Source organism: Pongo pygmaeus, chromosome 7 (genome assembly GCF_028885625.2).
Source record: "Pongo pygmaeus isolate AG05252 chromosome 7, NHGRI_mPonPyg2-v2.0_pri, whole genome shotgun sequence".
NCBI lineage: Eukaryota > Metazoa > Chordata > Mammalia > Primates > Hominidae > Pongo > Pongo pygmaeus.
The window spans coordinates 94092827-94110436 of record NC_072380.2 but is presented as its reverse complement, the minus strand read 5'-3'; the positions used below and the strand labels follow the sequence as shown (position 1 = coordinate 94110436).

Below are 17610 nucleotides of genomic sequence, written 5' to 3'. Positions count from 1 at the left end.
TTGCAGATAAATCAGATGTTTTCAGAGAGAAGTGTCCAGCAAGGAGAATCCAAATGAGCCAAAGCATAAGACAAAAGAATTTAAAGGTAGAAAAGGACACATATTCACACTCAGGGAACAGATTGAAAGTACAGCTCTACCACCTGCACTTTCTGACAATAGGCAAGTAATTTCACCTCTCGGAAATTTGGTATCATTTGTGAAATGGAGATCCAATGCTTATCCTAATCTTACATGATTGTTGTGAAAATTAAATACAATAGAATATGTGAGCATATTAAATACAGTAAGATATGTAAAATTCTATTTAACTCTTCATGGACACCTCCTGACATCATCAACCTGTCTGGCCTAATCTGAACCCAAAAGCCCCATTCCCTTTTTTAGCATAAGTTGACATCCCCTTTTTGTAGTATATCAAGAAATCCTGGCTGGGCGCGGTCGCGGTGGTTTGTGCCTATAATCCCAGCACTTTTGGGAGGCTGAGGCGGGCGGATCACCTGAGGTCAGGAGTGGGAGGCAGCCTGGCCAACATGGAGAAACACTGTCTCTACTAAAAATACAAAAATTAGCTGGGTGTGGTGGTGGGAGCCTCTAATCCCGGCTACTTAGGAGGCTGACGCAGGAGAATCTCTGGAACCCAGGAGGCGGAGGTTGCATTGAGCCGAGATCACATCACTGCACTCCAGACTTCAGCCTGGGCAACAGAGCGAGACTCATCTTTAAAAAAAAAAAAAAAAAAATCCTTTGTAAAAGGAAATTTGTAAAGATTTTATTTTGCAAATCTAAAATAAGGATCCACATTTATATTTTGATGTGTACATAGAGTTGTCTCTCAGTCCAAAAGTCCAAAATTGCTTTTTAGAAAGTCAGGGAGGCATTTTTATTATAAGGAAGTTTGGTTATCTACCTCCTTAACCTGTTTCTCTGATAATAGCAAAGTATAAGCATAACAATATCATTTTTTAATAATTATTTTAAAATTTGTGGTCATTTAGAGATAGGATGGTTAGAATTTTTTCTCTCGAACTATCTATGGAAAATATTTAAGTAAATTAATATAATAAACATGATTGCAAGGTCAGTCTTTAACTTGTTTGAGAGTAAATGCTTTTCAGTCACTTCAGAAGCATCTACTGAAACAAAAACAAGTGAGGTATAAATTAGAAATTGCATTTATTCATAAAAGGATAATGACTGTTAGACTAGTTCAGACTAATATTTCTTTGAAAATCATAAAGAGGCTATTCACTATGTTGGTCTCATGAACCATTATTTTGAAGTATGTTTTATGTCCTATAGTTTGTATGGAACAATAAATTTGAGATATTTATGTTCTAAGATCTTAGAAAACACCTTAAGATCTTTGCATCTTCTATAGTTTTATATTTATATTTAGTTACTTGTAAGAAAACACATAACCAACTTGTTTAAAACACTGTACAGCTTCAAAGTAACCTTTGCTTTTTGCTATCTTTTGCAAACTTATTTGTACTTCAGATCATTTTTTTTTCTTTTGAAAAGCCTTGCAGTGAGAGAATTTCTTTGTTTGGATGATCCACCGGGTCCATTTGATAGCCTAGAAGAAAGCAGGGTAAGTGCTGTATTATATAGCACATGAAAAGAGGAACAAATAATACAGTACAATAACTACATTGTTTCTTGAATGGAATAGGAAACAGCAAAATATTATAATTTCAGGCTATAGTAGTTTTGCACAGAAAGCTTTCAATGTTTGAGTCAAAGGTTGCTTTCAGTGAAATACATAGACTTAGCTCAGTGAAAAAGTAAAAATTCATATATGTCTTATAGTCAATAAAGCTCTAAAATTAAATCCTGCATTATTTATTTTTACTGTTTCAAAAAAAATGATTTGGGAGACCTTTTTATATTTAATAATACTATGTGTAAACTGAGTTTTCTTCCATTTGAGTGTCAAAATAAGGAATGTACAGCTAAAATCAAATTTAAAACTTCAGGGGTAGGAGTGATTATCTTGTTATCGGTTTAGCTTGTGCCTGATGCTTCTCAAATTACATTAATTGACGTGTTAAAGTGTCCTGTTTCTTGAAGCAATAGCCTAGATTCACAAAACAGATTTGGTAATAGTAGATTAGCTAGGATTTTATGCAAGTTTTTTCCCCAAATGTTTAATGGCATTTAAATGGAACAGATTTAATTGGTAGGTTTGTAATGTTTTCATTCAAGCTGAGTCAGTTCTTTGTGTTAGATTGAATGCCATGGCCTTTTTAAAACAGCTTTATTGGAGTAATATTTTCATCCATAATATTCACCAATTTGTTGTTTGCTATTCTACTGAAAATGTACAATTTAATACTTTTTTGGAAATTTATAGAGCAGTTACACCATCATCACTGTAACCCAATTTTAGAATATTTTCATCACCTCAAAAAGAATTCCTATAAGCCATTTTGCAGTCAGTCTGCACTTCCAGCCCAAGGCAACCACTGATCTGCTTTCATTCTCTACACATTTGCCCTTTCTGGATATTTCATACAAATAAAATCATACAATGTGTGTTGGTGTGTGTGTATTAGTTTACCATATACATAACTTTTATATATGCAGTCTGCCTAATCTATAATATACAGTATTGTAATCTTTTACACCTGATTTATTTCACTTAGCGTGCTTTTGAGGGTATTCCATGTTATCCTCTATAATTATTTCATTACTAAATGGTTTTTCATTGTTTGCATATACCACATTTTGTTTATCCAATCACCCATTGAGGGATACTTGGATTGTTTCCAGTTTTGTGATAAGTAATGCTATGAACAATTTCATATAATGTTTTGTGTGAACATATGGTTTTATTTCTCATGGACTGAGAAATTCTACTTCCCTAAGAGTGGAAGTGTTTGATCATGTAACAAGTTTAACTTTTTAAAGAAACCAATAAAGTTTTTGAAAGTTGCTGTATTCTATTCTCCCTTGTACTGTACGAGAGTTCTAGTTTCTCTATGTTCTCACAAACATTTGATATTATCTCTCTTTTGGTTTATAGCCATTCTCTTGGATAGGTAGTGATATTTCATTATTGCTTTAATTTTCATGTTTCTAATGATTTTTTGATATTGATCATCATGTCACATGCTCTTTAGCCATTCATGTTTTCTTCAATGAAATGTCTGTTCACGTCTTGCCCATTTTTTAAAAAACCTGGGCTGTTTATCTCATTCAGTTATAAAATCTTTACTTTAGATATTAATCCTTTATCAGAGATACAATTTGTAGATATTTTCTTCCAGTCTGTAGGTGTCTTTTCATCCTCTTAATGGCATTCTTTGAAGTGCAAAAGTTTTTAATTTTAATGAAGTTTATTTTATCACTTTTTTTAATGGCTTATGCTTTTACTATTGTATTATAAAAACTCTTTGCCTAACCCAACATTACAAATATTTTCTCATATATATATTTTTTTAATTTTATATTTTAGCTCTTACAGTTAGGTTTATGGTCTATTTTGGGTTAATTTTTTTAAGGTTTTAGGTAAGGGTCTTAAGTTCCTATAACTATCTTAATTTTTTTTTAGTTCCTTTTGTTTAATTATGTTGACACTTTTGTCAGAAATCAAATGACCATGAAAAGAAGGGTTTGTTTCTGGACTCTTAATTCTAGTCTGTTGATCTATTTTCCTGTCCTTGTGCCAGTATGATACTGTCTTGTTTACTGCAGCTCTATTATCATTATTGTTTGCATAGCATATCTTTTCACATCCTTTTACTTTCAATCTGTTTGTATCTTTCAACCCAAGATCCATCCCTTCTACATAGCATGTAATTGGGTCTTGATCTGTTATTCTTTCTGACATCTGTCTTTTACATCTGCCATTTTGCAATTTGTTTTCTGTTTCTCTCATCTGTCTCCATCCCATTCCTCCTTTTATCTTGTGTAAAATAATTTTTAGTATGCCATTTTGATTCTTCTGTAGGATTTTTTACTTTTTCTTATTTTTCAGTGACTGCTCAAGTTATATTTCAGTGAAATATAAACTTGGCTCCAATATCTCTCCGTTTCCTCCCTCTTTCCTTGTGTTGCTATTGTTATCTATTTTACATATATCTTATAAACCTAACAATACAGTGCAATAATTATTTCTTTATACAGTCTTTTGTGCTCTAAAGAACTTAAGAAATGGGAAAATATATTTCATAGATTATTTTATTTAATCCACATGTTTACTATTTCTGGCCCTCTTCATTTCTTCCTAGGTTGATGTGATCATCTGGTATCACTTCCTTTCAGTCTCATAATCTTCGTTTAGTTTTTCTTGTAAGACGGGTCTGCTAGCAACAAATTCTCACAGTCTTTGTTTAGCTGGAAATTGTCATTTTTGAAAGATAGTCTTACTGACAGATTTTTTTCTTCCAGCACTTTGAATGTGTCATTCCACTGCCTTCTGGCCCCTATTATTTCTGATTAAAAAAAAATCAACCTTTATATTGTTTCCATGTGCATGATGAGCCATTTTGCCCTTGCTGCTTTCAAGATATTCTGTTTGTTTGACTTTCAGCAGTTTGATTATGATGTATTGGGATGTAGATCTCTTTCTTTTTCTCATGCTTTGGCTTCATTGAGCTTTTTGGACTTGGCAGATTAATGTTTTATATCAAACTTTGGAATTTGTTAGCCATTATTTCTTCAAATACTTTTTCACTCCCTTTTTCTCTCCCTTCTCCTTCTAGGACTGTCATTACTTGTATATTTGTATACCCTATGTTGTGCAAAATGTCTCTGAAGTGCTGTTCATTTTTCTTCAATTGCTTTTTTCTCTGATCTTCAGATTGGAAAATTTCTATTGATCTTCAGATTCACAGATTTATATTTCGGTGATATTAAATCTCCTGTTGAGCCCCTCTTGTTAATTTTTCAGTTACTGTGCTTTTCAACTCCAAAATTCTCAATTGCTTATTTTTTAACTGTTCTTTCTCTTTATTGAGATTTTTCTATTTGTTGACTCATTATCATTATCCTTATCATTAATTCAATTTTTTCTAGTTTATTTCATGTATGTAATGGTTGCCTTAAAAATCACTGCCTGATATGCCTAACATTTGGGGCCGTTTAGAGATAGCTTCAATTGACTGCCTTTTTTCCTGAGTATGCTTAGATTGACCTTGTTTCTTTGAGTGTTTTATACATTTTTTTGAATACAAGATATTTTAGGTGATATACTGTAGCAACTCTTGATTCTTAATCTCTGCCTCCTATAGTGGTTATTATTATTTTGTCTGTCTGTTTAGTAACTTGCCTGGACTAAATCTGTGAAGTTTGTCTCCTCAGCAATGTGTGGTCACTGGTGTCTTTTCTCAGTGTTTTTTTCCTCGTTTTATTTTTAAGCCTGGCTTTCTTGTATTTCTGCATAGCTTAATGTTCAGTCAACAGTTGGTCATAAATTTTGCTTATATACCTCAAACTAGTAAGATTTTTACACTGTGGTAATGGATCTGTATATAGTCTAAGGAGTGCATTTAAAGTTCAGGTCATTTTCAAGTATGCAGTATATTTTAGTTTCTGCTGAATCCTTTCCCATCTCCTATTCTATACATGCATATGGGCTCTGTTGTCCTGTGTGGCTTGGGTCCCAGGATATGTGGAAAGCTTATCAAGGCCCCATAGATATATCGTTTCCCAGAACTCCCTATTAAATCCTGGCTAGATCATTGCTTCTGGGTTTCATTCAGCCTTTCGGCTACCATTTTGTCTCTTTGATTTAGAATCTGTTTAGAAAATTGAGTTCTATTTTAAGTGAACATTGGGCTAAAGAAGCGAAGTGTTTATCGCTCCTTTTCCAGCTCAAGGATTCCAGGATTTTTATTCCTTTAAAGTATAGTAGTCTTTCTTCTTTCAAGACAGCCTTTAGTTCATTTTTAATTTTTAAATTAGCCCTTTTACAAAAAAAATAATAATTTGGATATCTTTTTAGTGTTCTTAGTTCAAAATATATGCTAGTTAGTATGTGTCAAGTATCATAACTTGGCAGGGGAAGAGTGGAAGCTGATTTGAGTTAGGATTTCTCATCCACGCTATCAGCATTTAGGGCCAGATAACTTTTTGGTGGCCGAGGCTAGAGCATAGCCTGACATGTGCATTGAAAATATTTAGCAGCATCCTAGGCCTCTACATATTAGACACCAATAGCATACCCACTCATGACAAGTAAAAATGTCTCCAGACATTACCAAGTGTCTTCTGAGTTTAAAATCGCTCCTGGTGTAGAACCACTGATTTAAATAAATCACCAAGGCAATATTAAGTTTATACACTCAACAGAGTAATATGGAATGTATGTCCTAGACTCTTTCTCTAAAATAAATGCATTTTCCTACAGGTGTATTTGAAAATATATGTTTATTTGAACAGTGAATGAAGAAATTCTGTGTTTGCTCCTCTCCTTCAAAGTAAAATCTACAGTAACCTAATGAGACATATCTCTTTTGTCTGCAGACTTACTTAAGCAGCCTCTCATTTTAAGAAAAATCCCAAAATGACTTATTAACCCACATTTCTTGGAGTGTAAAATTAAACTTATTCAAAGGATACTCAGTTCAGCAAATCTTTAACCAACTTTTCTCTGTTCCCTATTTAAGGTAGTCATTTCTACCCCTCATATACTTGTACTAAAAGAGAGAATTAAGGTTAGGGATATAAATTAGTCTACCTTTTTTTGGGAAAATTCAAATCTATTACTTGTATGGAGATAATATAATTGGAAGAAATGAGGTCTTACTATATTAACATTAATGAATAGCTTATAATTAGAAATAAATTATAATTTTTAATATTTTATATGAATTATAAGTACAAATAATTAAAGCAGAATTCTTAAGCCATCTGTTCTCTACCTAAATTGTAATACGTAATGAAACTGTTTTCTTAGAATCACTTGCTAGCAGATTTTCCTGTCCTGATGGAACTGTTTGATCTCTATCCCAGAAGGAAATTTATATCAATATAGCCTTCCAATGACTATTCTAAGGACAGTCTCCATTCCTATATACATCTTTCCTAAGGTACCTCCCTCACTGGGATGGATGTTAATCTTGGAAGAAACCCAAGGTTTTAAAGGTACTTTCCTAGGAATGCAATTGTTTCATTGTTAGATATTCTCCTCTTCAACTTCACTGCATATGCTAAAATTACGCCCCAAATTTGTTATATCAGTTTGTACTTTTATCAACAATATATTTTCCTTTTGCTCTGTATCACCACTAATACAAGTATTGTCAATCTTTTAATTTTTGTCAGTCTGATGGGTATAAAATAATATCTTATTGTTATTTTAGCCTAATTTTCTTGATTACCAGCCAGGTCTGGCATCTTCCATAGTAGCTGTTTGGGACTTCTGTAAATTTCCTGCTCCACATTCTTTGTCACGTTTTCTATGGCTCTTGTTCTTCGCTACACACCAGCACATAAAAATATTTCTCCTAAATTTCCTTCTAATAAGTGTAAACTTTTGCTTTTCACACTCAGGTCTTTTTTTTTTTAAGAGAATTAAATTGTTTATTGATTACACGTAATAATGGATGATACACAAGCTTCATTCCCATCTATAATTTTATCTGGTACCGTTACTCAATTTAAATATATTGCATAGGATGTGCCAACAATGATTTTTATAACCAATAATTCCATGATTTTGCTTGGGTAATCCCTTTTAATGGTGAACTTCAGGTCACAACAGTAACTACCAGTTCAACTACACCAAGGTTTCTGAAGACAATGACTTCTCCACCCAAGCGGGTTGTATGTAAATTCTAAATAGAACCTGGCATCACTCTGAAGGAATTCTAACTTCACACTGTTGGGGAAATTTACCAAGATGGCTTCAGAGTAGACTAACTTTACACAGCACATTAAAAAAAAGACATTTATTCAGCATCACAATCAGACTATTACATTTAGCAATCAACAGCCTGGGTGCAAAAAAAAAAAAAAAAAATCTACATTAAAACCCTTTGTTGGAATGCTTTACACTTTCCACAGAACAGAAACTAAAATAACCTGTTATACAATTAGTCAGAAATACAGTCCTCGAGTTTTTTGCCCATGCACATGAGTATTTGTCTAAAACATGTCTTTTTTGTAGCAGCTAGGCCCTGCCACCACTGTGCTTGGCTGAGTTCACAAATCTGTTGTAACCTGTAGCTTCCCTGTTACTTCTCTGGCTCTCCTCTCCTGCTGAGCTTTGTTTCCTAATTAAAATCTTCTGCCACTGCCATAGCTACGGCTGCTCCTGGAACCGCCATAGCCACCTTGGTTTCATGGTTTGGCAAAGTATTGGCCTTCACCACCATAGGGGCCAGAGCTTCTGCCTCCAAAGTTTCCTGTCTTCGTGGGTCCAAAATTTGAAGACTGATTGTTGTAACTGCCAAAATCCTTGTAGCTTCCACCACCTCCAAAATTGCTTCCATCATTACCAAATCCATTATAGCCATCCCCACTGCCACCATATCCCCCACCACCACAGCTGTCACCAAAGCCACCATGACCCTTGAAGTTTCCTCCATGACCAAAGTTGTCATTCCCACTGAAACCACCTCCACAACCACCACCAAAGTTTGCAGAACCACTTCGACCTCTTTGCCTGGATGAAGCACTAGCCATCTCTTGCTTTGACAGGGCTTCCTAACTTCACAGTTGTGGCCATTCACAGTATAGTGTTTCTGAATGACTGTCTTATCCATGGAGTCATGGTCATCAAAGGTTACAAAGGCAAAGCCCCTTTTCTTGCCACTGCCTTGGTCAGTCATGATCTCAATCACTTCCATTTTTCCACACTGTTCAAAATAATCTCTTAGGTGATGTTCTTCAGTGTCTTCTTTAATGCCACCAATAAATATCTTTTTCACAGTTAAGTAGGCAACTGGTCTTTGAGAATCTTCCCTTGAGACAACTCTCTTTGGTTCCACAAGTCTTCCATCCACCTTCTGTGGCCTTGCATTCACGGCTGCATCCACCTCCCCCACAGTGGCATATGTGACAAACCCAAAGCCCCTGGAGCGCCTGGTGTTTGGATTTCTCATTACTGCACAGTTCTTGAGGGTTCCCCATTGCTCAAAATGGCTCCTCAGGCTGTCATCAATTGTTTCAAAGCTCAACCCTCCAATGAAAAGCTTCCTCAGCTGTTTGGGCTCTTTAGGAGACTCTGACTTAGACATGACGGCAGGGAGAAGAGAGACTTTAACGATGCTTCTTCGGCAGCATCCACGGGCAAAAAGGAGCAAGCTGACCTCAGGTATTTTAATTGTTTTAACTTTTTCTGTATGGATGACCAGTGATCCCAACCTCATTTATTTAAAAGTTCATCCCTACCGCACTAATTAGTAATTCTTCTATTCTAAATAGTTGAGTGTGAAAGGGTCTGTTTATGGTCACTCAGTTCTTTTTTTTTTTTTTTTTTGAGACAGAGTCTCACACTGTCACCCAGGCTGGAGTGCAGTGGCGCCATCTTGTCTCACTGCAACCTCTGCCTCCAGGATTCCAGCAATTCTCCTGCCTTAGCCTCCTGAGTAGCTGGGATTATAGGCACGCACCACCACACCCAGCTAATTTTTGTATTTTTAGTAGAGATGGAGTTTCTTCATGTTGGCCAGACTGGTCTTGAACTCCTGACCTCAGGTGATCTGCCCACCTCAGCCTCCCAAAGTGCTGGGATTACAGGCATGAGCCACCGTGCCTGGCCACTCAGTTCATTTTTAGTAGTCTCATCCTTCTTCTGGTACTATATTTTGTTAATTACTATAATTAAATAATCTTATTAACTGGCAGAACAAGGGTGCCCTTATTCTTCCAAATTGGCTATTCACTTTTCCATATGAATTTTAGAACAACTTTGTAAGTTCCATGAAAAAATCCTATTGCCATTTTGTTTGGAATTTTAATACATTTATTTATTAATTTTGAAGAGTATCTTTATAGTATTGAATCTTCCTATTAATAGATCTTTGCATATAGAGGGTTTTTTTTAAGTTCTTCAATAAAAGTTTACATTTATTTCTTCTAGGGAAAGCCATAGGATTTCTCATCATTTTTGTTGATGAAATAATTGGTATTTTTATTACATTCTAAGTTACTAGTTTTATTATTGATTTTTATATATCTATTTTGTATGTCACATTCTCTTGTTAGTTTATAGATCTGTTTGGATTTTCCATATAGGTAATCATATACCCTGCAATATTAACAATGTGTTTTTTCCTAATACTTAATATCTTTCATTTCATTTTTCTGTATTATTTTGCTAGATAGGTTCTTTGGAGGTTAATTGAAGCCATTATGGTGGGCATCCTTTTCCTTTCATCCTAACTTTAATGAAAATGATCCTGTATTTTGCTGTTGGATATGGAATTTTCTATAGGCTGGTGGTAGTTGTGAGTTACGTTGATTTGTTTATTGTCTTCGTTGTTGTTTTTAGATTAAAGAAGTTCTATTTCTAGTTTGCTAAGAGGTTGTAGGGATGTGTGTGTGTGTGAATGCTTTCACTTGCATCTGTATAGATGATCATATGGGTTTTTTTAAATCTATTGGTGTGGTAAATTACATTCATAGATTTTCAGATGATAAAACATTGATTATGAGATTAACTCAAATTCGGTGTTTTTTTTAATTACTGGATTTGAATTGTAATGATTTTATTTAGAATTTTGGCATATGTAATATTTGTTTCTCTTACTGCCCTTTGTTGGGTCTGGCATCAAAATTATACCAGTTTTATAAAATAAGGAATAGTCCCTCTTTTTCTGTTATCCAGAACCATTTGAATAAACGCGTATTGGTTGTTCTCTAAACGTTTGTTAGAATTCACCTGTAAAACAATCTGGATTTGATATTTTCTTTAGTTTGTCTTATAGTAGATTTTTAACAACTGATTCTGTTTCTTTAATGTCTGTAGTTTGTTCAGATTATTTGGGGAGGTTTCAGTTTTGAGAATCTGTATTTTTCTAGAAATTGACCATTTTGTGTAGATTTTAAAATACATTTTGTTTTCTTTTTTTTGAGATAACAGTCTTGCTCTGTGGCCCAGGCTGGAGTGCAGTGGCACCATCTTGGCTCACTGAAAGCTCTGCCTCCCAGGTTCACGCCATTCTCCTGCCTCAGCCTCCCGAGTAGCTGGGACTACAGGCCCTCGCCACCATGCCCGGCTAATTTTTTTGTATTTTTTAGTAGAGTCGGGGTTTCACCATGTTAGCCAGGATGGTCTTGATCTCCTGACCTCATGATCCACCCGCCTCAGCCTCCCAAAGTGCTGGGATTATAGGCGTGAGCCACCGCAAAACTGTTGTTCTTAGTAGTATCACATGACTTTTGAAAATCTCTTAACATATCTTTAGTTATATATCCACTTTGAATCTCACTGTTTTTTCCACTAGTCTTTTCTCCTTGGATTTGGTGTATTTTAATAGTCTTCTCAAAGAACCACTTTTTGCCTTTTTGATTCTCTTGATTAAATTCTTTTCCTGTCTCTTAATTCCTTTCTTATACTTAGTTTTAGTATGTTCTTTGACTTCTTTAATTGGATGCTTTCTCAGTTGTTTCTGGTATTATACAGTTCTTTTATATAACAGTCAAATTGCATCTCACAAGTCAATATTTTCATTCCCGTTCATATTTTATATTGTTCCTATTATCTTGTTTGCTCCATAAATTTAGAATTCTCTTTAATTTTTCAAGCACTTTTTTTCTTATATTATTGACTGTTTTTTAGTCTATTTGCATTTTGTCAGAGATTATGTTCTCTCTGACACCAATTCTTGGTTATTGTTTACAGTGTTCTGCACTCTTTGGGATCTGCACATATGTGACAGATTTTCTAAATTTTCCATGTGTGCTTGAAAAGAATATGTATTTCTTAATTGTTAGACTCACAGTTCAATATATGTTCATCATATCAAACTTACTAATTTGTATTGTTAAAATTTTTTTAATCTTAACTCTTTTTTTGTTTAATCCATTAATTGCCAAGAGTTATGTCAAATTTACCCCTTATGGTGTGGATTTGTTCAATTTCTTCTTGTAATTATGCATTTAAAATATTCCTGGTGAATTATTACTTTTATTATTAGGTAGAGACTCTTTGTGCCTAATAATGTTTATCACCTTGAACTGCATTCTGTCAGATATAAAGAAAACTGTAACTTTTGGTGGGGGAGAAAAAGCTAACATTTGTCTGTTGCCTTTAAGTATGTTTCTACTTTTGTATTTTAAATATGGTGGTTTTAAACATCATAGTTTTTTTAAATACAATCTGAAAAATCTGTTAAGTTTTTAGTTTATTTTATATATGGTAATGACCAATATATTTGTACTTATTTCTATTATTTTATTTTGTGCTTTTGAGTCTGCTTTATAAAATGCTTTTTTACTCCTTTCTTTCCTTTCATGTTATTTAATGAGTTTTTCTCTTTGTTCTCTGCTCTTGGTTCTGTAGTCATTGTCTTTTATTTAATGGTCATATGTTCTCATATTTTGGAAACAGATTGTTTACAGCCCTCCTCAAAGTTGGCCATCATTATGATTTCACACAGTCAATGTTTCTTTTGATTTACCTAAGTGTTTGTCACTTTCATTCCTCACCATTCCTACTTTCATCTTACTCTTTCTTTTGGGATTCAGTTAACTACTTCTTAAAGTACATAATTTAATAGTTCTTTCAGTGAATGTGTATTGGTAATGCTTAGATCTTTGATGTTCAAATGTCTTTTAATTGTGTTTCATTCTTGAAGTATGATTTAACTGAATGTAGAATTCTACCTTGATAGTTATTTTTCTCAGTGCTTTAAAGTGTTTTCCACTGCCTTTGACATAGACTATTTGATGACATCTACTCTCAGTCCCCTACTGTCTTACAATTTTATAGTAAACTGGTTTGTCTTCCTGGTGTTTTAGAGATCTTCTATTTGATTTTGGTATTTGCAACTTCAGTATCTTGTATTTATATATATATTTGTTTTTATTTGTCTTCCTTATGATACATTATTTTTCCCAAAATCCATATGAGGCTTTTTAGATTAGATTCTTCAGGTGAGACTATACTTCGCCCACCTAGAAACCAGATTGAGACAAACAATCTTTCTTGATGTTTTTCTGTGTCGTTGAGTGACTTTTATTAATAGCCTCTTTAGGGTCTTTGCTTTATTCCTGAATCTATCACTTTTTGTCACTTACTTCCCAAAATGTACCTGACTCCTCATTTCTTGTATCATCCTGGTACTGCAACCCAAGTGTCAAGATTACCAAAATGCTGTTACAGTAGTATGTCTACTGAGCTAATACAAATGGCATCAACCACAGTTGATTTTTTTTAAGTGTAATCATGTATGACTAGGCAAAAGTAGATTAAAGAGAATAAAAACTAAAGCAGTAGTTGCCAATTATTTTTTATCCCAGTTCTACACTAGAGGGATATCACATACTCACTTCAGGCACACTAGCTTACTACTGTAAGTCTTAAGAAAAAGAACTTGTAGTTATGTCCCCCTGGTGGATGGGAACTAAGAAAGTTAAGATACCAGTGACCTAAAAAGATGAGGGTAGAGAACAAATCATTTGGAGTTTCATACTATTATTTTGATTATCTGTGTTCTTTGACTCTTCAATAATGCCCTTGAGAAAGATACTGCATTTGTAATTAATTGTATTTTTTTCTGCATGTGTTTAGTTTTGTTTGTTGTTTTTTTAAGGCATTCTGTGAAACTTTAGAAGAGACAAACTACCGCTTACAGAAAGAACTACTTGAAAAACAAAAGGAGATGGAATCACTAAAGAAACAGCTCAGTGAGAAGCAACTTCATATAGACACTTTAGAGAACAGAATCAGGTGTGTTGTGATACTTGCATTTCTACTCTGACTAATTCAACCCTTAATACTCTGGGCTAAATGCCCTTTATATTTTAATATGATTTAGGAATTTTCTGATTCTGAAAGTTGTAGGCTTTTGGCATACTTCATTGGGAAAACTATGCTTTATTTAGCATAATTTTGCTAAATAAATTTTGAACATTGAAGGATGGGAAACATCAGGAAAATAAGCCACTAACTGTTCAACAAGGTAAACATTATTCATTTTAATCATTGTTAAATCATTATTAAATAAATAATCATTATTAAATGGAATACCATTATTTTATTTAAGTGACATCTTAGTTTCTAGGCATTTGTGCCAGCTTTTCACATATGAAAGCTCTGGTTTGCCATCTCATCAGCATATCTTGAATTGATGCTAAAGTCATTTTAAATTAATCATAGCTACTAATTTCTCTGTTGACTTCCAAAGTGAGCTGTTTATTAGCTATGTAACTACATTAAGACTTAACAGCTAAAGACTGCTATAGCTACCTGTATTCACAACATTAAACATATGCCTGTTTTGTTCATAGAAAATAACTTGTTGCTATAACATACTTTTAGAACATTGTCTTTAGAACCTGAAGAATCACTGGATGTGTCAGAAACAGAAGGTGAACAGATCCTAAAGGTGGAGTCCTCTGCACTTGAGGTTGATCAAGATGTCCTGGATGAAGAATCTAGGTATATAATATTTCATTTATGATAGCTTAATTCTTGAATAATTGGAGGAAAGTGATTCTAATACTCTATATTTTTTTATGAACTCAGTGTTACTGTATCACGAATCTGCTAAGCAAACAGAATGAATTGGAAATATTTTAGGCTCTTCCTAAAATATTTAAAAATAAAAACACTTTAAAAATAAGTGTCTTTGACATCAGGCTGTAAGTTTTCTCATTACTTACTTTAGAGCTGTGTCTGCATTAACTGGCCTCTGACTCAGGTAATTAATTTTTTAAATATTGACAGATTACCTTAATCTCCCTCGGTATCACCCTTTTTCTATTGAAAAGGTAGGATACTATAATAGCAAACCACCCTTCTTACCTAATAGGAATGATGAAAAGGTAATGAATTTAAAAGCACATAGAGTTTTTATTGCATACAAATCCAAGGTAATTGTTAATAGTTTAGTGGTAATGGTCGACTATAATTCTGAGAACAATTCTATGTTGATAAAGGTAATTACCAAGTAGATTTTTATTGGTGAATGGTAGTTTGGAGAGCTGAGTTTAAAAACCTATCTCCAAAGGTCTTACCTGGCAATGACAACGTAAATATATCAAATTTCTGATTGAATGTTTAAATACTCTTTTACATTAAATACTTCTACACTAAGTATGTAAATACCCTTTCTATAAGGTAGAAGATTTTTAAAGGTAGTAGTGAAATGAAATAATAGCATGCATCCAATCCCGTCATTGATATGTTCCTTTTTTTTTTTTTTGCAGAGCTGATAATGAACCATGCTTACATTTTAGTGAACCTGAAAATGCTGTATCAGAGATAGAAGTAGCAGAAGTGGCATATGATGCTGAAGAAGACTAATAATATATCACAAGCAGTTCCCTCCATTTAGACTATTCAACAAATTTAGAAGAGTGGCAAATACTATTTTAAAAGAAGAACCAAGAACTGTAAAACATATAGAAAAGAGCAAGAATGCACATGTATAAAGTTTACATAAAGAAGTTTTTTTAAGTTATTGAGATAGGAAATATATGCACGGCTGCTTTTAATTGTATTTTATCCAATTATATTTAATACACTAAAAAAAAAAACTTGTTGGAATTCTGTTATCAAGGCCCACATTCTTAAATACTGTGCATAAATTATTATGGTGTTCTGCCTATATATTGCTCCAAACTACTGTGTATATATGTATGTGTGTTAAATCACCAATTATATTAATCAAATGGAAGTTAATTGCATGTTACTATCTGGGTGATATATTCTTCTTTATATCTCTGACATGACATATTTTCATTAATAGTTTAAATCAGTGACCATCATAATAAAGATAAAATTTAGTTGAGTTTTTAATGTTTACATGTTTACATCTCTAAATAAAATTCGCTTATTTGAAATGTTAATGCTCTTTAGAAAAAAAAATGACTTTCTAGTACCAAAGGAAAACTACTTGAAAGAGTTGTAATCATATAGCTAAAGTGATAAGGTAGCCTTGATTTTAAAAGCTGATTCATTAATATCAAAATACTTTAATAAGTGTCACAGTTATTAATATGTTACATTTGTTTAGTTTCCACGTAATCTTTATCTCTACCTAGATTTAGTGAGTTTGCCTCTTTCAGAATACTACCTCCTTTTGTTAAGGCATATTCTTTTGAAAATATACATTCTAAATAAATAGGGGCTTATACGAAAAAGAAAATAAAAAGCCATATATACTGCAAAGTTCCTAACTGGCTTGACTCCTGACATTGCATTTTTATTTCTATATGTGTGAAGATGTTGTTATACTGTATTATGGCTGATTTTCTTTTTAATATATTTAGCCAAGTGATGCACTTTATGATAATTAAACTCTTTTGTGCCAAGTTTAATTGGTGGATTTCTTTAGTAAGTAGAGTTAGGAAAGAATTATGTAGTGCCTTTACTATTTCACTTTCTACAAAAGTCACCTAGGGTCTTTGAGTCAGCTTTATGAAAAAATGTCTGTTTATTTCAGCTTTGTGTACAGTCATTAAAAGTGCCTTGTTTCATTTTTATAGGATGAAGTTATTTATTTTCTGTTTTCACTGTTTTGCATATTGCTGTTAATATGCATTGTAATCATGCTGGCATTTTGCAATCCCAGTCGGTATGCTTTCTAAAAACTGAGGGAAACTTACTGGGGAAATAGAATAACAATCTCTATTTTTTTCTTTACTATCTAAAAGTTTATCGGTATCTTGATGTATATATTAAGGTGTGGCTGTTTAAAATTCTACTGATATATATCAACACATTCAATGGCTGTTGTTAACCTTTGAAGTAAAAAGGAGATCACTTTTTACCAAATAACCAAAAATTTTTAGTCTTTGTTAAAGTGCACAGGGATGCTCTCAGAACATTTTTCACAATGTGTATTAGAAATACGTTTGCTATCCTTAGAGACAGAAATGAATATAACAAATTGATCTGCTTATTTATTAAAATTATTATTCTAGATTTACAAAAGGCTTAAAAAGAACAATCATTTATTCAGTACCATTCTGTATCTTATATAACAGATCTTTGCCAAATTCTAGATATTATAGTGTTGCCTCTCTGTTCTAAAGTGAACCACCCACTTTTTCAATCTGGCTTTTTGGAAGATTGTATTTAAAATTCTTCAAGGATGAAGAAAAAAATCTGTTAATTAGGTAAACCACTATTATTTATATTTATAATTTACTTTTTTTACTTTTATAATGCATTTTACTCCCAGTATTATGTTCATTTAATAAATTATTTTTTCACTACAACAGTAGCTGTGTTGTTCATATGTTGAATACCATTTTCCCCCTCCATTTTCTATATTCTCCCTATCTTTTACAATTATTGTAAATTGAATTATATTTAAGCCCCAAATTTCACAGATGTGGAATGAGTCTGATTTTCTTTTTAGGTTTACACTTTATATTGCTGATCATTTTTTGAAAGTCTTTGTGAATAGGTGCAATGCACTTTAACATAACCTATATTAATAATTCTAAAAATTGAATGTAAATGAAACAACATTTTTGTGGATA

The 17610-nt window shown here is 33.1% G+C and overlaps 1 protein-coding gene and 1 pseudogene across 6 annotated transcripts in view; one reads left to right on the top strand and one right to left on the bottom strand.

Moving 5' to 3' along the window:
- Positions 1–17343, top strand: part of SNX16 (sorting nexin 16) — a 44279-nt gene extending 26936 nt beyond the window's left edge. For all 6 annotated transcript variants that reach the window (XM_054498945.2, XM_054498941.2, XM_054498942.2 and 3 more), the window contains 4 exons: positions 1525–1594; positions 13710–13846; positions 14438–14557; positions 15328–17343. In XM_054498945.2, coding sequence (XP_054354920.1) covers positions 1525–1594; positions 13710–13846; positions 14438–14557; positions 15328–15424 — 424 coding nt within the window. In that variant the 3' untranslated portion in view covers positions 15425–17343. The remainder of the gene's footprint in view (positions 1–1524; positions 1595–13709; positions 13847–14437; positions 14558–15327) is intronic.
- On the bottom strand, positions 8227–9188 carry LOC129042691 (heterogeneous nuclear ribonucleoprotein A1-like; annotated as a pseudogene).
- Positions 17344–17610: the final 267 nt, after the last annotated feature.